This window comes from Manis pentadactyla, chromosome 5, assembly GCF_030020395.1.
Source record: "Manis pentadactyla isolate mManPen7 chromosome 5, mManPen7.hap1, whole genome shotgun sequence".
NCBI classification, from domain to species: domain Eukaryota; kingdom Metazoa; phylum Chordata; class Mammalia; order Pholidota; family Manidae; genus Manis; species Manis pentadactyla.
In genome coordinates, this window is record NC_080023.1 from 88806982 (window position 1) to 88830252 (window position 23271).

Here is a 23271-nt window from a genome sequence, read left to right on the forward strand (position 1 = left end):
AAGATCAAGGATAAAGACAGACTGTTAAAAGCAGCCAGAGACAGAAATAAGATCACATACAAAGGAAAGCCCATCAGGCTAACATCAGACTTCTCAGCAGAAACCTTACAGGCCAGAAGGGAGTGGCATGATGTATTTAATGCCATGAAGCAGAAGGGCCTGGAACCAAGATTACTTTAGCCGGCAAGATAATCATTTAAATTTGAAGGAGGGATTAAACAGTTTCCAGATAAGCAAAAGCTGAGAGAATTTACCTCCCACAAACCATCTCTACAGTCTATTTTGGAGGAACTGCTATAGATGGAAGTGTTCCTAAGGTTGAATAGCTGTCACCAGAGGTAATAAAACCACAGTAAAGAAAGTAAAACAGCTAATTATGAAGCAAATGCAAAATTTAATTAACTATCCCCAAAGTCAATCAAGGGACAGACAAAAAGTACAGAATACGATACCTAATATATAAAGAATGGAAGAAAAAAAAGGAGGAGAAACAGAAAAGAACCTTTAGATTGTGTTTTTAATAGCATACTAAGTGAGTTAAGTTAGACTCTTACATAGTAAGGAAATTAACCCTGAACCTTTGGTAACCACGAATCTAAAGTCTGTGATGGCAATAAGTACATACCTATTGATAATCACCCTAAATGTAAATGGACTGAATGCACCAATCAAAAGACATAGAGTCACTGAATGGATATAAAAGCAAGACCCATCTATATGCTGCTTACAAGAAATTCACCTCAAACCCAAAGACTTGCACAGACTAAAAGTCAAGGGATGGAAAAAGATATTTCATGCAAACAACAGGAAGAAAAAAACAGGAGTTGCAGTACTAGTATCAGACAAAACAGACTTCAAAACAAAGAAAGTAACAAGACATAAAGAAGAGCATTATATAATGATAAAGGGGTCAGTTCAACAGGAGGATATAGCCATTATAAATATATATGCACCCAATACAGGAGCACCAGTATATGTGAAACAAATACTAACAGAACTAAAGGAGGAAATAGAATGCAATGCATACATTTTAGGAGACTTTAACACACCACTCACACCAAAGGACAGATCCACCAGACAGAAAATAAGTAAGGATACAGAGGCACTGAACAACACACTAGAACAGATGGACCTAATAGACACCTATAGAACTCTACTTCCAAAAGCAACAGGATACACATTCTTCTCAAGTGCACATGGAACATTCTCCAAAATAGACCACATGCTAGGCCACAAAAAGAGCCTCAGTAAATTCAAAACGATTGAAATTCTACCAACCAACTTTTCAGATCACAAAGGTATAAAACTAGAACTAAATTGTACAAAGAAAGCAAAAAGGCCCACAAACACATGGAGGCTTAACAACATGCTCCTAAATAATGAATGGATCAACGATAAAATAGAGATCAAGCAATCTATGGAAACAAATGACAACAACAACACAAAGCCCCAACTTCTGTGGGACGCAGTGAAAGTAGTCTTAAGAGGAAAGTATGTAGCATTCCAGGCATATTTAAAGAAGGAAGAACAAACCCAAATGAATAGTCTAACGTCACAATTATTGAAATTGGAAAAAGAAAAACAAATGAGGCCTAAAGTCAGCAGAAGGAGGGAAATAATAAAAATCAGAGAAGAAATAAATAAAATTGAGAAGAATAAAACAATAGAAAAAAATGAAATCAAGAGCTGGTTCTTTAAGAAAATAGATAAGCCTCTAGCCAGACTTATTAAGAGAAAAAGAGAATCAACACACATCAACAGAATCAGAAACAAGAAAGGAAGCATCATGACGGACCCCACAGAAATACAAAGAATTATTAGAGAATACTATGAAAATCTATATGCTACAAAGCTGGAAAACCTAGAAGAAATGGACAACTTACTAGAAAAACACAACCTTCCAAGACTGATCAAGGAAGAAACACAAAACCTAAACAAACCAATTACCAGCAAAGAAATTGAAGCGGTAATCAAAAAACTACCCAAGAAAAAAATCCCTGGTCCAGATGGATTAACCTCGGAATTTTATCAGACATATAGAGAAGATATAATACTCATTCTCCTTAAAGTTTTCCAAAAAATAGAAGAGGAGGGAATACTCCCAAACTCATTCTATGAAGCCAACATCACCCTAATACCAAAACCAGGCAAAGACCCCACTAAAAAAGAATATCCCTGATGAACGTAGATGCAAAAATACTCAACAAAATATTAGCAAACTGAATTCAAAAATACATCAAAAAGATCATACACCATGACCAAGTGGAATTCATCCCCAGAATGCAAGGATGGTACAACATTCGAAAATCAATCAACATCATCCACCACATCAACAAAAAGAAGGACAAAAATCACATGATCATCTCCATAGATGCTGAAAAAGCATTCGACAAAATTCAACATCCATTCATGATAAAAACTCTCAGGAAAATGGGTATAGAGGGCAAGTACCTCAACATAATAAAGGCCATATGTGAAGAACCCACAGCCAACATCATACTGAACAGTGAGAAGCTGAAAGCTTTTCCTCTGAGATCGGTAACGAGACAGGGATGCTCACTCTCCCCACTGTTAGTCAACATAGTACTGGAGGTCCTAGCCACGTCAATTAGACAAAACAAAGAAATACAACCAATCCAAATTGGTAAAGAAGAAGTAAAACTGTCACTATTTCCAGATGACATGATATTGTACATAAAAAACCCTAAAGACTCCACTCCAAAACTACTAGAACTGCTATCGGAATACAGCAAACCTGCAGGATACAAAATTAACACACAGAAATCTGTGGCTTTCCTATACACTAACAATGAACTAATAGAAAGAGAAATCAGGAAAACAATTCCATTCACAATTCCATCAAAAAGAATAAAATACTTAGGAATAAACCTAACCAAAGAAGTGAAAGACCTATACTCTGAAAACTATAAGACAGTCTAAAGAGGAATTAAAGAGGACACTAACAAATGGAAACTCATCCCATGCTCTTGGCTAGGAAGAATTAATATCATCAAAATGGCCATCCTGCCCAAAGCAATATACAGATTTGATGCAATCCCTATCAAATTACCAACAGCATTCTTGAACGAACTGGAACAAATAGTTCAAAAATTCATATGGAAACACCAAAGACCCCAAATAGTCAAAGCAATCCTGAGAAGGAAGAATAAAGTACGGGGGATCTCGCTCCCCAACTTCAAGCTCTACTACAAAGGCACAGTAATCAAGACAGTTTTGTACTGGTACAAGAACAGAGCCACAGACCAGTGGATCAGAATAGACTTCAGATATTAACCCAAGCATATTTGGTCAATTAATATACGATAAAGGAGCCATGGACATACAATGGGAAAATGACAGTCTCTTCAACAGGTGCTGGCAAAACTGGACAGCTACATGTAAGAGAATGAAACCGGATCACTGTCTAACCCCATACACAAAAGTAAATTCGAAATGGATCAAAGACCTGAATGTAAGTCATGAAACCATAAAACTCTTAGAAAAAAACATAGGCAAAAATTTCTTGCACATAAACATGAGCGACTTCTTCATGAACATATCTCCCTGGGCTAGGGAAACAAAAGCAAAAATGAACAAGTGGGACTATATCAAGCTGAAAAGCTTCTGTACAGCAAAGGACACCATCAATTGAACAAAAAGGTATCCTACAATATGGGAGAATATATTCATTAATGACGGATCCGATAAAGGCTTGACGTCCAAAATATATAAAGAGCTCATGCACCTCAACAAACAAAAAGCGAACAATCCGACTAAAAAATGGGCAGAGGAGCTGAACAGACAGTTCTCCAAAGAAGAAATTCAGATGGCCAACAGACACATGAAAAGATGCTCCACATCGCTAGTTATCAGAGAAATGCAAATTAAAACCACAATGAGATATCACCTCACACCAGTAAGGATCACCACCATCCAAAAGACAAACAACAACAAATGTTGGTAAGATTGTGGAGAAAGGGGAACCCTCCTACACTGCTGGTGGGAATGTAAATTAGTTCAACCATTGTGGAAAGCAGTATGGAGGTTCCTCAAAAAGCTCAAAATAGAAATACCATTTGACCCATGAATTCCACTTGAAGGAATTTACCCTAAGAATGCAGCAGCCCAGTTTGAAAAAGACAGATGCACCCCTATGTTTATCTCAGCACTATTTACATAGCCAAGAAATGGAAGCAACCTAAGTGTCCATCGGTATATGAATGGATAAAGAAGATGTGGTACATATACACAATGGAATATTATTCAGTCATAAGAAAACAAATCCTACCATTTGCAACAACATGGATGGAGCTAGAGGGTATTATGCTCAGTGAAATAAGCCAGGCAGAGAAAGACAAGTACCAAATGATTTCACTCATATGTGGAGTATAAGAACAAAGAAAAACTGAAGGAACAAAACAGCAGCAGAATCACAGAACCCTAGAATGGACTAACAGTTACCAAAGGGAAAGGGACTGGGGAGGATGGGTGGGACGTGAGGGATACAGGCGGAGAAAAAGAAGGGGGGCCTTACGATTAGCATGTATAATGTGTGTGTGGGGGCATAGGGAGGGCTTTGCAACACAGAGAAGACAAGTAGTGATTTTACAGCATCTTACTACGCTGACGGACAGTAATGGGGTTTGTTGGGGGGACTTGGTGAAGGGGGGAGTCTTGTAAACATAATGTTCTTCATGAAATTGTACATTAGTGATAACAAAATGAATTTAAAAAAGTGAATATCAGCCCACAAATAAAAGTGTAAAAATTCTATGATTTAGAGGGAAAAAAAAATACCTGAATCACCCATGAGATGGAGTCCAAAGGCCAATACTAAAAAGGAAAATAACCTACCTTGAACAATTGGACCTGTAAGAATTTAACCTGTAAAAATTGAGAAGCTATCTATCACTTCTTAAGATTATACTATTACATACATCATCTATATATAACAGAAAAGTTATTTTTAAGTTTACTCAGGGGTCTAGTGACCATTCAGATTCTCAGGAGAAAACAGCTCCTCATTAAAATGTTATTGATGAAAAGAGTAAACCTGCCACTCCTAAGGACACAAAGGAACAGAAACTAGTCTTTATTGACCTATTATTTATAGCTAGAGAACCTGGTACAGTTGACCCGGGAACAACACTGATTTGATTTGCATGAGACCACTTATATGTGGATTTTTTTCAATAAATATATTGGATATTTGCAACAATTTGAAAACATTTCTTTTTCTGTAGCTTACTTTATTGTAAGAATACAGTATATAATGCATGTAACATACAAAATATGTGTTAACCATTTACGTTACTGATAAGGCTTCCTGTCAAAGTTGGCTATTAGTAGTTAAGTTTTCGGAGAGTCAAAAGTTATACATAGATTTTTGGCCACATAGAAGTGAGTACCCCTAACTCCTGTGTTGTTCAATAGTCAACTGTAGTTTACGCATCCAAAACAATATATTGATACAAAAGGTTTGATACTTAGAAGAATCCTTTTAATATATTAGAAAAACCACTACCTGAAATTTCTATGCTGAAAAACAGAAGCAAAGTATTTTTTATTTATTTCCATAATCACAGATAAAAGTTTATGTTACAGATAAAGTGACAAGAGTTAACACCCAGATTACAAAACTACAGTAGTCATGTGATCAATATCAACTTTCCAAGTGGAACTCTAGAGTCAGGTCTTTTTAATTGATCCTTCAATTACAAAACCGAAAAGGCTTTGTACTCCTGTCCTAAATTATTAACATGTTCCTCTAGCTCAGTAAACACAGTGAAATATAGGGAAAAACAACACAAGAGTAACCTTTTAATATTTTTCATAAAAAAAAACCCATTAATACAAAGAATAGTAGTGTATGCATATAATTGATAATTAAATAAACAAATATGAATGTGTGCTCTATTTTTTAATTCATGGAATAAACAATGAGAAAAGTTTGGAAGCCATGGCTTTAGCCTATTTAGCAACTTCGGTTTCCCTCTCATTATATACACATCATGGCTGCTTTAAGGTACAAAGTACCTTCCCCTTGAAAATCCCTCCAGTGCTCTCATTCAGCTCAGCCCTTCCCCCTCTCCACATTAACTTCACTATTAGGAACCCATCATCTTCTACCCCTACTCATACCAACATATTCTTCTACATTTTCTGCTTTTTTCTTAAGCCCTTCTTTTATCTCTTTACCTTTACTATACCCCCAACTGTATCAGCTGCCTTACAAACTTCTCCCAAGTAATATTCCTTGGACTTGTTCCTACTCAGAAAGCAGAGAGGTCTACAGAGACCTTACTTCACATTACTGCTTTTGGGAACATTTTCCACCATTAATCAACATCTATTGAAATCCACACCTGTAACTCCACTGTTGCTAATGCACAGAACATTTGCATCAGGCTCACCTTCTTCCTCTTCCCCTGACATCATCTTTGACAATTTCAGCATCTGTACTGATGATCTTCAACATCCTGCACTCAGTTTATGTGGATCTTCAACTCCAAGGAGCTTTATCTTTAGCCACTGAAACTTAAAACTTGCCACAACTATTCTCCTCTTTGACTACGTCTCATTACACTATCTCCTCCATTGCTTTGACCCAGGAACCCCTTCAGGGTACCATGTCCATCTTTCTTTTTGTTTTTTCCTTTCATTTCTTTATTCCCATTTCACCTGTACTTTGAATTTATACAGGCCTCCAGTTTCTTGTTCCTTCTTCTTTCTCCTTATTGACACCTCTTTGCCCAACTTCTCTCCCTCATCAAACAGAAAACAGTGGTTGGGCCTAAAGCAAAATACTCATGAAGACAAGTAGTGATTTTACAGCATCTTATTACGCTGATGGACAGTGACTAATGGGGTATGTGGGGGGGACTTGAAGGGGGCAGTCTAGTAAACATAATGTTCCTCATGTAATTGTAGATTAATGATATCAAAATAAATAAATTAATTAATTAAATTAAATTAAATACGAATATATGTTTTATCCTTTATATTTTGGTTTTCTATCTTATTTTTCTCTCTTCCTTTTCTATTGCCCTCTTTGGTTTGTCTTACTTCTCCTTCCTTACTGGCAAATGCACATAATAGTGAAAGAATTTATTTTGCTTCTATTGAAGCCCTAAAGAGGTCAGTGAGTGTGGTGTAAATTTGTCAACTTACCTCTTTTATTATATCCAAAATTATTTCCCTAGAGTTACATCAAATTGTGTTACTTCTATACAATTCCTTTCTGGCATATTCCAAAACTCTGACCAAAATAGACTGTTAAAGAGCCCTATCATTCTTACTGTGGATTAGAATTCTAGAAAACAAGGTCCTAGGTATGTGTATATATAGAGATACATATATGTAGATATAAATATAGATATATACAGACATAGACATATGACAGAAATTTAATGCTTTAAATGTAGGTTCAATTTAAAATCTAAGTGCTGCTTTAAAAAAAGAACGTCAGAAAAAATTTATAATTACCATTTAAAAAATGCCAGTGACCTAGGAAAGAGTAGTGGTGGTGGTGGTAGCTGATTCTTAGCTCATGCTAGGAATTGTCTGTGACAAATGCAAAGGAGTAACAGAAATTCTCACTACTAAATGATGATCTGTTTCCTCCATCTCTTTTTATTCTTCTTGATTTATTTGCATCTTCTCCTGAAGAAAGAGCATTGTCAGTTTTCTGTGTATCCATATCCAAGGCAAAGTAAAATGTTCATAAATCACTTTACTTCCTACCCAATTTACATCCCATGTTCCAGCCTTTCAAAGACTCTCTTCTAGTTCTCTATGTACCCTTGACCCAAAGCCTATAGTTTCATCTGGTTTGTAACCATACATCCTGCTATATTTTACCATCTTACCTGCCTGCGCCCAAACTCTTAAGTTCAGCTGAGAGGAATGCAGACACACTCTGTACCTTCAGGACCACCATCTCCTCTATGCACTCAACCCTATCTTGCTTCTCTGCTCAACTTACTTCCCCACTTTCTGCAAAGAACAGTTATACTTCCTCCATTTTCTTTGAAACTGCTTTTCTATCTCAGTAGACAACTTCACCTACTTCACAGAGAAAACAGAAGCTGTCAGAGGGGAACTGCATCATCTTCCTGCCACCACATCTACAAACTAACCTGCATCCATCCTTTCCTCTTTCCCACCTGATAAATAAGGAGGTGGCCCACAGTGAAATGCAACCTGTACCTGGATCCCATCTCTTCCTTACCTTTCTGGAACCTTGAGCTATGGCTTATTTATTATGTCTACCCCACCCTTCCACCCCCAGCTTCTTTCTTTCTACTGGCATCTTTCAATTGATAGTTAAATATATTAAAGCCTCTTCTATGCTATCTTCTTCACTTCACAGCAAACCTTCCTCAGGAAGTCATCTACATTTTACACTCTTTTCCTTATTACTTCTACTTGCGTTCCATTTCCTGCAATTAGGCCTTTGTCCCACTATTCCATGGAAATGTTCCTACCAAAGTATTCATAGCCTTAGTCAAATATTATGAATACTATTTTCTTCCTCCTACTTCTTTCTCAGTCTTCTTTGTAGTTTCCTCCTATTCCACTTAAAAGAGTTCCTCAAGGTTGGTTCTGAGTCTCTCCTTGTCTCTACATCCTCTCAAAATGTGTCCTCTAGATCAGCAGCACAGCCGCTACCTGAAAACAGGTCAGCAATACAAACACTTGGTCTCCATCACCATACCTACTAAAGGAGTAAGGCCTAGAAATCTGCTTTAAACCTTCCAGGTGATTCTGATTCACTCTAATGTTTGAGAATTACTGCCCTAGACAATTTGATCTATATCCTTTTGCCAGTGATTATAAATATTTCTCTCTAGCTCATGTGTCTTTTCCAAGATTCAAATGCCAGCTTGACTTGGAAATCACACTGGTGCCTCCTATTCAACATATCCTTAATAGAGCCACTCAGAAGTTCTTCTCTTGTCTCACAAGCAGCTCTTCCTCTTAATATTTACTTTCTCAAATAATAGATACTTACCCCAGTTCTCCACCCAGACACCTGAGCATCAGCTTTAACTCCCCCTCACTTCCTCAACCCACCACCCCATCAACTACCAAATTTCTTAAATATATCTCAAATTCATCTACCCTTTTCAATCCTTACTACCACCACCCTAGACCAAGCTACCATCAACCATCTATGATCTGACCCACTGTAACAGCTTAATCAGTCTCCCCACAACCACTCTTACCCCCTCCAAATCTTTCCATATCAGTCAGTTGCTTAAAATACTCTTTTTACTTCTCACTGTCCAAAGGTTAACAAGATTCTTAACAAGGTCTCTAATGACCTTCATGATCTAGCAATACAGGTACAGTAGTTAGAGCAGTACCTAGCAGAGTACATGCTCATTAAACATCACCTAGTATCTCTCGCTACTCCTACTCTCTCTGGTGTAGCTACATGACTTATTTCAAGTCTTTCAACATATCACAATCTTTCTTATCTCAGCACCTGAGCAGAAAGTAGACCATCCCCCACCTTTTTCATCCATTTAAGTCTCAGTTTTTTTCTGCACATCTCCCAGCAAAATAAGTCTTACCGATACACGGTTCCAAAACACCCTGTATTTATTGGTAATAGTTATTACACTGTTAATCATGTAAACAGTGTCTGCCTTCTCATTAGAGTCTAAGTTCCATGCAGGCCAGCCCTGGATTGATTTTACCAATGCTATAACCCGTGTATCTTACAGAGTGCTTGGCAGACAGCAGGTACTCAGTAAATGCTGGCCAAGTGAATACATGTTTTCTACTTTCTTTCAAAAAACGCTCTCCTCTTTGAGTTTTATTATACTCAGTTTTTCTGGTTTTCCTCTCCTACTTCTGACTACTCTTTCTCTGGCTTATCTTCATCCCCATTGTTCTTGGCATTATGAAACTATCTGTCCTTGTCTGTCTTATTTAGTTCTGCTACCAATTTTCTTGGTAATTTTTTTTTTGCATTCCTTTTTTAATGCAAATCTTTGAAATCTGATGTCTTCTACTTAACACATCTCAATTCAGACTAGCTACATTTCCAAGTACTCAACAGCATCAGGTGGCTACTACATTGGGTAGACAGGCCTAGAGGAACCCATTTTATTGATGATAATCCAAAGGCTTTGGATTATTTGTAGAGAGAGAATAGTTTTCAGGCAAACAACCACTGCTAATTTAAAAAACAAACAAGTTGAGGCGTATGTTGAATTGTTCTATAAATGCCCACTCATTTTGGGGATCCTCAGCTTTTTTCCAAATTAATTTTTCACATGGTTATGAGGGATGTTTTCTTGTACTCAGTAAGTTTCATTTTTAGGTCTTGGCAGTTAAATCCTTGTGGTCAGCACATACAGCAGTGTTTGAAATTAACAGTGCAAAAGAGCCATTTGGAGAAGAGGAATTATGAAGCAAGTATTTTTGTTAAAATTAAAAGTTAGGGCCTTTATCAGGAAACTGCACCCTATCCTTACAAAGTAACAGCTGTGATGATCTACAATAATAGGTCTGATTAATAATTACAATGATTATTGAGCTAAAGCTATCAGCAACCAACCAGAAATTACAGGATCATAGATAAAGCCCTATAGTTTGGGACTCTCAGATGGAATTTTTGGTTTGCTTTGATTGGGGGTAGGATACAAGTAGTACAGGTTGGCGTGATACAACCATTTGAAGTCCTGTCAAGATTCCTACTCTACAGGTTCATGGATGTGCTCTTATCTGCTACCTCCCGCACAGGAGATGCTGACTCATCCCACAATATTTGCTGCCCAACCTTGACAGCTGTACTTCTCGCTGACTGCCCGGTTCTTGTGGAATTAAAATTGTTATGCAGCTGTTGCATGGGGAAAAACAATCCTTTTCCCAGAAACACTGTAACTACCCAGAAATAAATGAGAAACAAGCAACCTCATAAAAAATCAGCAGAAAGGAAGGCAGGTGACTGTTTCATTTCTCAGTTTTTGTTGCTTGTTCTTGGAAGTTCAGCTTTGCTCTCGGTGACCTTCCATTTGCTCTTCCTTCCTGTGGGCTAAAATTGTGCCCTGAGGATGCAGGTGTCTCTGTTGGACTCAGCTGCTTTTTATTCCTGTCTCCCCACCATTTCTTTTTCTTTTCCATACTAACAGACCTGCCGCCAGGGAAGGTGTTGTAATTAGACCCATGGGTTTATTAGGGACATGGTTCCATCCCAGGTCCCTCACACAAATGCCGGGAATGGATACAAGCTTTTACCTGGCCTTACTCTTGGTTTCTGCAATTAATCCAAACTATCCCTGCTTCAGAAGTCTGCTTCACCCACTTTGTTCTCTGACTCTGGAACCTCAGTTTGGGCTTCCCAGGCCTCCATGGTCTGCTCTAGACATTTGTCCCTGCCTTAGCATTTCCCCACTCACACATTCTGCCTCCGCATTCTGTGGAACCCTTCCACGCTCAGAATGAACGAGACTATCCTCCCCCAGCCACCAGCAGCCCCTGGCCTACATTAACAGGCAACACTAAGGCTTAACTTAGTTACCAACGGTCAGAATAGAGTTCCCACTTCTTCAGCTTCAAGGACAGTTCCTCTTCCCAATGGTGGCTGTCTGCCTTTTGCCTTTGTTCAGCAAAGCAACAACTTTATTTCTTAATGTGAAAGAAAAACCAGTTCCCGTCATACTCACTGATGTATGAGTTAGCTTAGGTTCTCCCAAAAACAAAACCTCAGACAGAAACTTGTCTGAGGTCCAAGTGGCCTTTTTCGGAGGGGATCCTAGGATGTAGAAGTGGGACACAGGGGAGAGGAGAGGAGAAAGAAGCCAGTAGCGGTAGCACAAATCCACTGGTTATTACCTTGGGCAGCTGGGGACCCTCTGAGGAATGGTGGAGAACACCCCCAGAATTGTACTTCTGAAGAACCAGAGAAGGCGGCCTTTTCCCACTGACTCTCAATCCTCCAGTGCAGGAAGTTGCCCCAGGAATGGTAATACCCCCAACACTTTGGGCTGCTTGCATCCAGGCAAAGTGAACTACCAAAGCCTCAAAAAGGCCTGAGCTGGAAAAGCTGAGGGGCTCCCCAGCAGCTGAAGACCCTGTCTCCCCACCATTTCGTTTTGTTTTTCCATACCAGTGCTGAGGCCCAAGACCAGCTGAGCGGAGGTGGTGTGGAGCACAAAACACTTCAGCTATTTTTTACGAGTGGTAAATGAAAGCTATCCTCCTCAGCCACCTCACAAAAACAAAAAACAAGATACGTTTAAAGGGAAATATCCCCAAGACCTGATATCTCTTCTGCAGCTGTTTCTTCATGTCAAGAAGAGGAATTCTCAGACAGCTGGCTTACGTGGCTGAGCTGGGGCCCTTTCACGGGAGTGCCTTATCTTTGAGCTCCATATGTTGCTATGTTAGATGTGCTCCACTAGCTGAAGTAAGGCCAAAAAGGTGGTCATCCCCAGTCCTGTTGTCGCTCTTTGTCAGTCTTTAAAGAGCCTGAAGCACAGGCATGAATAGCTTAGGGACAGAATCCTTTCCCTCCAAGGCAGGCTGAGGCTTTGGGAACATTCAAAGCCAAGCAGCAGACTGGTCCCAACTGGGAATGCAGTTATTTCCACAGCAGAGCAGTTCCTACAATGATGTCGTCAAAGCTGGCTTCTTCTCTAAGGCACAAACTCTAAATGCTGGGGTGTCCTGGAGCCCATCCTGGCCTTCTTCAGCATCTCCCCTTTCCTATATGATCTCACCCAGTGCCTTGGCTTTAAGCATCACCTACATGCAGTTGTCTCTCAAATTTGTGTCTGTGGACTTGGCCTTCAGATGTATATCCTACTTGTCTGCTTGACATCTGCACTGAACTGTTTAATAGGCTCTCAGACTTAGGTGCCTAAAAACATACCTCTTGATTCCAAACCGGTTCCTCAAGTCTTCCCAACCCTGCTCAGTAAAAGCCAGTATGAGAGTGTATCATTTAGTCTTTTTCTTGGTAATCTTATATATATTTTTTCAACTATCATCTCTAGGCAGATGATTTCACGTTTATCCCCACTCCAATCTCTCCTAAACTCAAAACCATATTTCCAATTGCTTTGTTGCCCTAATGGTATCTCAAGTTCAGTTATGGCTATAATTGAGATTATGATTATCTCCCCCCAAAAGTCCCACTTTCTTTCAATAAATGACACAACTCTCCATTAATCAGGTCTGAGGCCTAAATTTTTCCCTGAGTCCTCTCCTATTCCTTATATCCAAACAATCAGCAGGCCTTTCTTGTGGATTCTGATTCTGCAACATTTTCACTCCCGCAGCCACTACTCAAATTCAAGTCTTTATTAGCTTTTTGGCATTACAGCAATGACCTAGTTATTCTCCTTGATTTCAACACTGTCACTATATTAATGTTCCTGAAACACATTCTTCTTTTTCCACTTAAATTAAGGCTTCCCACTGCCTTCAAAATAAAGCCCAATTTCTTGGCTTAGCATTTAAGAAGTTTCATTAACTGGCACAAACCCTTAATTCTTTATCTGTAGATCTTCCTTACAGCAGAGTCATTAGCCACCCTTGCCATTTCTACTCATTTTTACTCTGGGAAGACTTTCACCCATTTTTAGATTTCCATATTCTATCAAGACCCAGTTCAAATATCGCTTCTCATGAGGACTCTATTCAAAGCTGATGTGTCCTTCACCACAAATGCTACTAATAATCTCTCCCTCCTAAGATATCTTGTACTTTCTCATGGTACTGGTACTTCCTATCTTGAGCCATACTCTTCTTTTTTTTTTTTTTGCATGACCGTTACATTCCCTATACAATTCTGAGTACTTTCAGGGGGAGAGTCTACATTTACCGTTAGGGAAATACTTTGCAACAAAATAAGGATCAAAGTAATGTATATTGATCTTTTCTCTACTACACAATTCTAATTTCCAAAGTCCCTTTGCAAAAAGCGGTAAGAAACTCACACCCATCCCATCCCCATTCCAGTGCCCACTGCCTCCACCCGCAGAAACATCATCAAAAAAGCAAAAGCAAAAGCAAAACACTTCCTTCATGACTGGGGACTTGTATAACATGCCTTACTGCAATACTCTTTCCCATTCTGCACCTGGCTTAAATTCATGGATTTCACTGGACTGTAAACTCTATGAGGGCAGGGAATTGTTTTAGTCACTGTTACATACTTAATGCTTGAAACCTAAAATAACTGTGGAGTAAATGAAGTAGGCTTCTGCTTAAATGTCACTTTCTAGGGCTTCTGTGATCTTTTCAACCTAAATTGGATATTCAAAAATAAATAAATGCTTTTCCCTAGATTCTATTTTCCACCCTACATGCTAATCTTTTAAGTCCAAAGTTTATCATCTGCATGTGCATGAAGTGAAGAAAATTGAACCTATTCATGTAGAATGCAATCACAAAACGGCTCTAGAAAGTTTTGCTCTTTACGTCTTTGCAAGTTCTTACAACCCTTTCTAACGAACATTCTTTTAAAGATGCATTCCTCTATTGACTGATACTTCAGGGATACGCCTGGAAACGCAGAGGAGGCGGAAAGACCCCATTCCAAACTGACCAAGTGCTACTAAAGAATGAAAGCAAAATTCAGAAAAAGAATGTCAAGCGTTTGATCAAATCATGACAAACCGACGGCCTGGCACAGGGTAAGGACCTTGACAAGGCAGCCCAAGAGAGGATGAGAGGCGAAAAGAGGTAGCTGTACAGAGAAGTCGCCAAAACCTTCCGAGAAGCGTCCCAGAGAGGGTTCCCAGGACCTAGTCCCTGGGGCCGTGCTCTCAAGTCCGCAACACCCTCGGAAGCAGCACACGCCCCAGTGAAAGGGGACCGCGGACATCAAGGCGCACGCGCACGCGCACACGCCCGCCCGCCTCGCCAGAGTTCCCTGTCAGCAGCGCGGAAACTAAGACCCCACGGAACTAGTCTCCCGCCTCGCCTCACGCGCAGGTCTCGAGCCTCCCGGAGGCGGCTGGGAGCTGAGTAGCTCGTTACCACTCACCGCTCAGCCCCGCTCCTCCGTCCGCTCCAGTCGCCCCTTGCGAACCGGTTCCAGGGACAGCCAGCTAGGAGAGCGGAAAAACAAAGGTTTCCGCAGCGGTGTCGAATGGGGAGCGTTTTGGCTGAGCGGCCGTAGGAAGTTACGTCTCCCTCTCCTTCCGGTCCGCCGGATTATGAATGACGGCCAACGTGGCTGTTTCCCGCGCGTCTTCCCTGTTTCTCTCCGGGTCTCTCTCGTGGCAAGTGGTCCGCGGGCGAAGACTTCCAGAAGCGGCCTCGGAAAACCGGCTCGGGCGGGGCGGGAAGGCGCAGGCAGCCGGTGTCACCGACAAGCTCAGACACCCTCCCTGCCTGGCCGCGCCTCTGCGACCAGGTAAAGAGGGCGCTCGGGCCGCCGGCTCCCGCAGTCCCTTCGACCCCAAGTGCTGCTCTTTGCATCCCGCGGCGACAGGGCTGACGATGAGGGGGTAGCGCGGAAAGAGTAAGGGCGTGGAATTAGGGTTCGGATTTCTCTCCAGCCCTGGGGACCCGTAGCCTCTTTAGTCGCAGCATCTGAGGGTTCGTGCGGAGGGTACCAGGCCACTTCTCAGTTTACCCCACGGCCTTCTCTGCTAATGAGGGAACATAGCAGCTTCCATTTGCAGGAGTCTGGGGTCGTTTACCGTTTGCTGCTAGATGTGGTTTTTAAGACCTTTTGGTAAGCTTTAACATTTTTCTCTTTGGCACTTAGCTTTCCATTATGGCCCCTCCTGATTCTGAATTATGCTTAACAGTTGCCTCAAAGGTCTTGCTTCCTTTGGGGCCGTTTGCTTCTGTTGCAGTGTCAAAGACCTAATTCACTTCGGTTTTAAATTCTATGGAATGTTTGAATCTGACTTGCATGAAATTGCTTTGGTTTCAAAACCGTTTACCATACACATACTTCCCATCCCAACTCTACCAGTTTCGGAATTAGGTGACTTTTTCTCCGTTACTTTTAATGCCAGCACCCCATTCCTTGTCATAAGTTCTGAAGGTGAAGAAAATGCCAGCATTTAATGTATCCTGTGCTAAATTATTGATAAAGAAGACAGTATTTCTACATTTTCTAAGCTTATCTATAGAACCAGTGTTTAATGGATAAAATGCAAAAAAGCTGGCACGAAAGAGTGGTGTGACAATTTTGAACATGTAAACATGGTCATTAATTGTGAAAATAAATTTCTTGTTATAAATACAATTGAGTTGCTGTCATATCTAATAAATCACATTAAGCTATGTGAGTTGGTTTTGTTTTTGTTTTTTTTTTTAACGGCCGGGTGGGGAGTATACACTATTGAGAGGATTGCCTTAAGTGTACTCATTATTTGATATTATGTTTGAGTTATACCAGAAGGGATGATTTTAAGAGGTCCAACTTCAAAAATAAGTCTGAAAAAGTGGTATTTTTTAAAATTGTTTTTTAATCAGTTTGTTTTCTTTTCACTTCTAGTACATGTTTGCTTTAAACAAAACTTAAACTTGAACTGTGTTATAGTGGGCCCATCAGATTTTTTTTTTTTAAACCTGTGTTTACTTCGTAGCTTTTATATCACACTGATTTTAAGAAAAGAGTAAATACTGACTATCCAATTGGCCATTCTAACAGCAACAGTTTGGCAGATTTTGGAACTTAATTGAGAGATAGTCAACTAAAACATCTGTAATGTACACAGTTCCTTAGTATACCTTGTTTTTATCTTCAAGTATTCTAAAGTAGCCTACTGAATTCTGTTAGGATTAGTACTTGGAATGCAAAGATTTAAACCATTTAGATCATAACAAGTACGGGTATTATTTGGGGATTTAGTAATTTTATTTCAGTCTGCTGCTGTATTTAACATGTTAGCATTTTATGCAGTGATCCTTGCTAATTATGAGGTCAGACATAGTAGCAAGCATGATTCTATGGCAGCAGATGATTCCCTGATTCACGAGAGAGAAGACACACTTATGGCTATGGTTGCAATAAGCTTTTTTACTAGTAAACATTTTTCCCCCCATTTGTCCACATAACAGAAGAGCTCATTTTAAACATTGGACTTTGTCCTCTAGACTTAAACTGTATGTAACCCCACATCATATAATGTTTAGAGCACTGGCATAGCTAACTTTTTCTTTCCTTTTTTAACCTTTAGTATCCAAAATAATTAGCTCTAACTCTGTAGAGGCAAGCTCTTTTTTATTTTTTTTGATCTATATTCTTGTGAGAAAATAGGTTGAGATTTGCAACCAAACATTATTATCTTGTGAAAAGTCTAAAACAAAGTAAGTTCCCATGGTCATAATGGTGAACATTTGATATGACGGAATTTAAATGGGGTTTAAATTTTAAGAAGAAAAAAAGAGTTTGTAATTTTTTCATACTTGTAAACTGGGTTGAACTCTTTTGTACAATAAGATTTATGCAAATGGACTTAGGGTATCACATTTATATTTTACCATTTTGTGTCTCCTGGCTTTCAGCTTCAGTAACATTATTTTAATAGGGGTGGGTGGGTAGAGAGAAAACTTTTTCAATTCAACATGAATCCCTTACCTTTTTTGAGAAGTTTGCAAATATAAAGCATAATTTGGGACTTGCCCATTAAAATTTGTGTTTTTTAATAGTGTCAGTGGATAAAGAACTTGGGGATAAATTATAAATGAATAATAATAGTATTTAAAGGCTTACTAATGTGATGAGCATTGTTTAGTTCTCGCAACACACTATATGGTTAAATATTGTTGTCTCCATTTTATAAATGAGGAAACAGGCACAAAAATGTTTTACTTTGCTACCAAATATCAGAAGTGGGATTTTAACTCAGCTCCAGAGTATAGGATCTTATCCCTTACTTTATATTTCTTGGTGTTTTAAATACTCAACTTGCTAAGTACACAGAATCAAATTAGTTTCCGAGTTCCCTTGCCTGAGTAACATACATAAAAACTTAAATGCTTGCTTTATTCATGAGTCTGGATGATTTCTACTTACAATTCTTCTAATTCACCTCACAAAAGTGTTGTTGTTTCTTCACTTTAATTTGTATGTAGTTGACTCTTAAAATATATTGATTCATTTGAAAGAAAAAGAATGGTGTCAAGAAGAATGAGGCTCATGTACCAAGACTAAAGTTATCAATAGCACTGTCATTGCAGTCATCACGGATACTCATTTGTGTACATTCATTTATGTATCCATTCCTTAAACTAAAATTTAAGCACTATAAAGAGAAAGAAAGCTAAGGAGTGATCGAGTGCTTTTTCAATTCAGGTAGTCAGGAGAGGCTGTTCTGAGTTAATATTCAAAGATTTCAGTAAAATGAAAGAGCAGGCCATGTGAATATCTTGAAGAAGAGTATTCTAGGCAGAACAGCAAGTACAAAATATTCTCAAGTGGGAGTGTCCCTGGCATCTTGTAAGAACAGCAAGAAGAACTGGCTGGAGAGGAGTGAGCAACAGGGAAGAGGGGTGGATCAGGTCAGAAAAAGATAGCTAGAGTTATGTCAAGCCCTATAAGCCATAAGAAATTTCGATTTTATTCTAAGTGTGCTGAGGAGCCACTGAATGGTTGTGAGCAGGGGACATTATTGAAGTACTTAAAGGTTCTCCCTATTGTTGGAGAATGGACTAATGTATGGAAAGAAAGAAGAAAAATAGCTAATAGGCTTTTGGAGTAGTCTTTGTAAAATTTGCTGATGGCTTGGATTAAGGTGGTAGTGGTAGAGGTGGCGCTAAGAAGTTGGATTTAACATTTATTTCAAAGGTAGAAATAGGGCATGAGAGTAAAAAAGGAGTTGAGTGACACTTCAAAATTATGGATCTGAGCTATTACCTGGATGGATGGTGTTGCCGTGTTCTCAAGAAGCAGACACTTAGGGAAGAGAAAAGGTTTGGAAAAATGTCATGTAGGATACAGGAGTTCAAAGTTCAGGAAAAAAAGATGTGGCTGAGATAAATGAAAGAGTCGTAGATGATATTTAAGCCTGTGGCACTGGAGATCATCTGAAACAGTGCTGTTAAAATGTGAGTTGTGACCTATTTCTGGGTCATGAACTAAGTAATAGCCAGCATAAAAAAAAAGAAATAAATAAAAAGTGCAGAGTAAGAATTATCAGATATGTCTCCTGTAATAGGATATTTCTTCATGATTGTTTTATTTTTATTCAATGTACAGTGAGTTGCTTTACAAAATTAATTCTTCTGTGGCATGATCAAAAGCTTGGAAGTCAGTATTAAAAAAATGAGTGTAGGTTGAGAATAGTGCAAAGCACTGAGCCGCAGATCACTAAGAGGTCTGCAGAAGATCCAAAAAAGGGAATCAGGAAGAACTATCAAAAAACTTAATCTGGTGCTGAGAATTGAGAATAACTGCCTTCAGAACAGTGGTTTACATCAGGGTTTACTCAGACTGGCACAAATGCCTAGAATGACATAATCTCTGATGATTTTCACTTTGATGAAGTTGTTGCTGCAATAAAATTACAATATGCTTCAATTTGTGAAATTCTAAGTTTATGAACTAGTGCGATTTATACTAGGAAATTACTGTTTTTAGATAAGATCTTTTTGTAGATTCAGTTAATGTTTTTGATTGATATACAATTATCTTCTATGTAATGGAAGTAAAATGTGCTTTTAAGGATTATGAAGATTGTTAAGCATGAAATTTCTGTGTGCTTAGCACATAGTTGTTGGACAATAAAATGTCTGTAATACTTAGAAGTGTATTCTTTGGTCATTCATGTAACGTTTATTAAAATCTTACCAAATTCCAGGTACAGTGATACTTTGCATTATTATTTGGAAAAGTCCAAATCAACTGGTTAATATTTTGTTGCAATTTTAATGCACTTTTTGTGTTTATTAGGTGATATATAACTTATTTATCTGTTGTGTAGTATTTAGTTGCTGTAGATGCAGACTTGAATTTTGAGCACAAAACTTTTAAACTTTTTTCTAGCTCCTGAAGAAGTATGTTTGTATTCATTATGTTTCTTGTGTTTTTTCCCTACTCTCTTTATATATGTACATATGCATGTAGTAAAATATTAAAATGATTTTAGATAAGAAAACAGCATTTCCCCTTTCACATGTGAAGTAAATCTATTTATTAACACCAATATATGTTAATTAGAATGAGAATGCCAAAAAAAAAAATTCTAAGTGCCTGAAATATTAAACCTGAGACTATTTCAGTTGTTGAAAAATATCTTTGAAGATTCCCAAGTAATGAAATCAAGGCTTAAGTATTTTGCGCTTTTTTAACCTATTTATTTCCTCAGCAACATTCCCAGGCAGGTCCAGAGAAGAGATGCACCCTCCATCAGTTTTGTTCAGCACCTAAAGTTTGTAGTTTTGTCTGCTGCGTTATTTTTCCATCTTAGGAGTAGCTGCAGTGTGGCACCTGTCAAAGCCAAGAAGGAGCAAAAGACAGTGCTTCTGTGCTTGGCAGGAGTGCCACACGGGGCGACGAGAGCCATGCCGCAGAAGCCAGGAGACCCAGAAGATGATCCCACAGTACCGACCTTCTTAAAGCTCATGACATAAAATGAATGAAGTAAAGAATTCTTTAGACAGAAATGGAGAAGAAAGATGAGGGGTTTCTTTTGCCTATAGTATTTGCAAACCTTAAGAAAAAAATTAGTATACTTCCTTGCAAAATTAAGGACATAGTGCAAACCAAAAACAGATAGCAAATTTGTGCAGGTTTGTTAATACTTTTTTTTAGAGATTACATTCATACTTAATGGGGGAAAAGTGCCCAGGGAGAGTAATTTTCTTCTAACTCCAAGATCATTAAGTAACATTTTTAATCTTCCAAGAGAAAAACACCAATATCTATAATGAAAGAAATAAATTATGTTAAGAATCAACACTGCTTTGCATTTTCTCTTAGGCATCTCATTAATTTTTAGCTAACTCTTTGGGCAGGGTATTGCTATTCTATTTTGTTGACATTTAACATTTATTAAGTGCTCACAGTGGGAAAAGTTTTGTATATGTAAAAGCATATTCTCAAGGTTCTTATGTGCCTTGGAAAATGGCAAAACACATGTACTCTGTGTTTTTATAATTATTTCTACATATTTTTAAAAATTATTTCTACATATCCTAAATCAAAAGCGTAGCATTGCTTTTAGCTTTTTTTTTTTTGTTTTTTATTCTGTTAGCAGGACTAGTCTTTTAATGACTATTTCTTAAACTGCTGGGCAAATGAAATCAGTCAAGTTTTCTTTCACATCTACTTCTTGAAGCACTTAGGGATTTTCCTTACAGACTCCCACTGTCAGCAGAGGAAGTTAAAAGAGTATCAGTAAACTAATCAGGAATAGGTTTACAGGGGCAAACTCCTCAAAGAGACTGTCATCTTCCTGGAAAATGTTGGTTTCCTTTGTCAGTGAGCTTTAATAAATGCCCTTCAGTATTTTGTTTCCAAGTTAGCTTTAGGTGTCAAAGACAAACCAAACAAAACCCCGAAAAGTAATGAAGCTCAGGAAAAAAATGGTTTCCAAGGGATAAAAAGTTGTTGCTTTTAAATTACATGAAATCATTTTCCCTAGATAACCTTTTAAGGAAGTAACAAACCATGCATCTATTATGTTTTAATGAAAGAAATACAAAACAGTAGTGATTACTTGCATTATCAAGAGGTTCTCTAAAACCAGACTTTATCGATGATACCCCTTGGTTATAATGGATTATTACTTTAATTAAAAAGTTGAGGATCAAGACGCTTAAACAGTTTTTGACTTTTTGCTTTTATTTTTTTAAAAGTCTAAGGAATTTAGAATATAAAGGAGATGTAGGACATTGACAGTTTCCTAAAAGTCAGGGTGCATTAATATTTCAAATACACTTAAAAGAAAGTTACATGTTTATTTTTTAAAGGCTTTAAAAATAATTTTTCCTCTAATATACCATCTTCCTATTACATGCTTCTATGGTGAATGCTTTTAAAGAGTGCCATCTAGTGTCAATTTTGGAATTGTGATTTATGGATTAGAACCTGAGGAATTTTATACCTAGGAAATGTAGAAATCAAAGTCAAGATAATTGACATAAATCTTAAGGAATATAACTTGAAAATACTCCTCAATAATTTGACCTCAAGATTGTGTATGTCTGTATCTTTAATATAACAAGCATGTGTATTCATCTATGCATTCATTCAACAAATACTTCTTGATTATATATACATATATGTAGCAGGCCCCACTTTAGTCATAGCAGTGAACAAAACAAAATTTCTGCTTTAATGGAACATTCTTTTTGGGGTAGACAAAATAAATATATAGTTCGTCACAACAGTGATTAATGATTATATGATTATTATATTGGAGGATCATTAAACAAGCTGGGTGGGAGAACCATCACTCTCAAAACTTCTCAGGACTGGTATCCTCAGACACCTCTCGGTATTCTTGGCTTTTTCTTACTTCCCATTCTCTTCATTTCTTGCCCTCACCTGTAGTGAGACCCCCCAAAATACTTGATCAGGAGGGTCCTATTGCAGAGCACCTGAGGTTTGCTCATTTTAAAGAGCTGGGTATAAAATCACCCTGAGATTAGTTAATCCACAAAGTGGATTTTGGAATTATTTATTTGGGAATATTTCTTTTGGAAGCCATTTATTCAGTCCAGGCACAAATTTTACAGAATTTTATCACAGATCATTGCTGATTTCTAGGAAAAGGTTTTTATACATTGATTTTTTATTTCAGCTTCTAAATTACTGTATTCTAAGGCCTATAACTACTTTAATTTATGCTTCAGGTGACCCAATGAAGGAAGAAAATGAAAGGCATTAAGAAAAGTCTTACAGAAGAACATCTATATTTGGACTTTTCTCACCAAATAGAAGGATGCATCTTTCCCCTTCACACATCTGTAACTTTATTTTTGTTATCATACTGTGATTGCAAAATCTTTAAAGTTTGCTTAGTTCTCACCAGAGAAAGCACAGATATTTCACTAAAAAGTGTACTGTCCCAGCATGTCAAAGTACAGATTATTTCAAGACAAGAGCTTCCACCAATAGTCCAGAATTGCTGTTTACCTGCAGTAGTCGAAAGACCAGAAAATTTCTGTAGAGCAGGACTTGCTGTTGTACTGAGACACATAATCCAGAAATCATATGAAACAGACCCCTCAAAGAAGGAAATTTTAGAACTTCTGGGTTTTAAGAAGACTTGCTTGAAAGCCTGTGCTGAAGTAAGTATAATGTCTTTTTTTCAGTTAATTAAAGTCATAAAGTGGTTGACA

The 23271-nt window shown here is 38.1% G+C and overlaps 2 protein-coding genes across 5 annotated transcripts in view; one reads left to right on the forward strand and one right to left on the reverse strand.

Moving 5' to 3' along the window:
- The window catches only part of INTS12 (integrator complex subunit 12), a 37851-nt gene extending 22718 nt beyond the window's left edge, over window positions 1-15133 (reverse strand). For all 3 annotated transcript variants that reach the window (XM_036911773.2, XM_057502502.1, XM_036911771.2), the window contains exon 1: window positions 15008-15133. The gene's annotated coding sequence lies outside the window, so the exon portion shown is untranslated. The remainder of the gene's footprint in view (window positions 1-15007) is intronic.
- Window positions 15134-15161: 28 nt separating this feature from the next.
- GSTCD (glutathione S-transferase C-terminal domain containing) overlaps window positions 15162-23271 on the forward strand; it is a 145000-nt gene continuing 136890 nt past the window's right edge. The window contains exons 1-2 of one of the 2 annotated variants that reach the window (XM_057502501.1): window positions 15162-15703; window positions 22783-23220. In XM_057502501.1, coding sequence (XP_057358484.1) covers window positions 22804-23220 — 417 coding nt within the window. In that variant the 5' untranslated portion in view covers window positions 15162-15703; window positions 22783-22803. The remainder of the gene's footprint in view (window positions 15704-22782; window positions 23221-23271) is intronic. The other variant, XM_057502500.1, reaches the window with a different exon arrangement.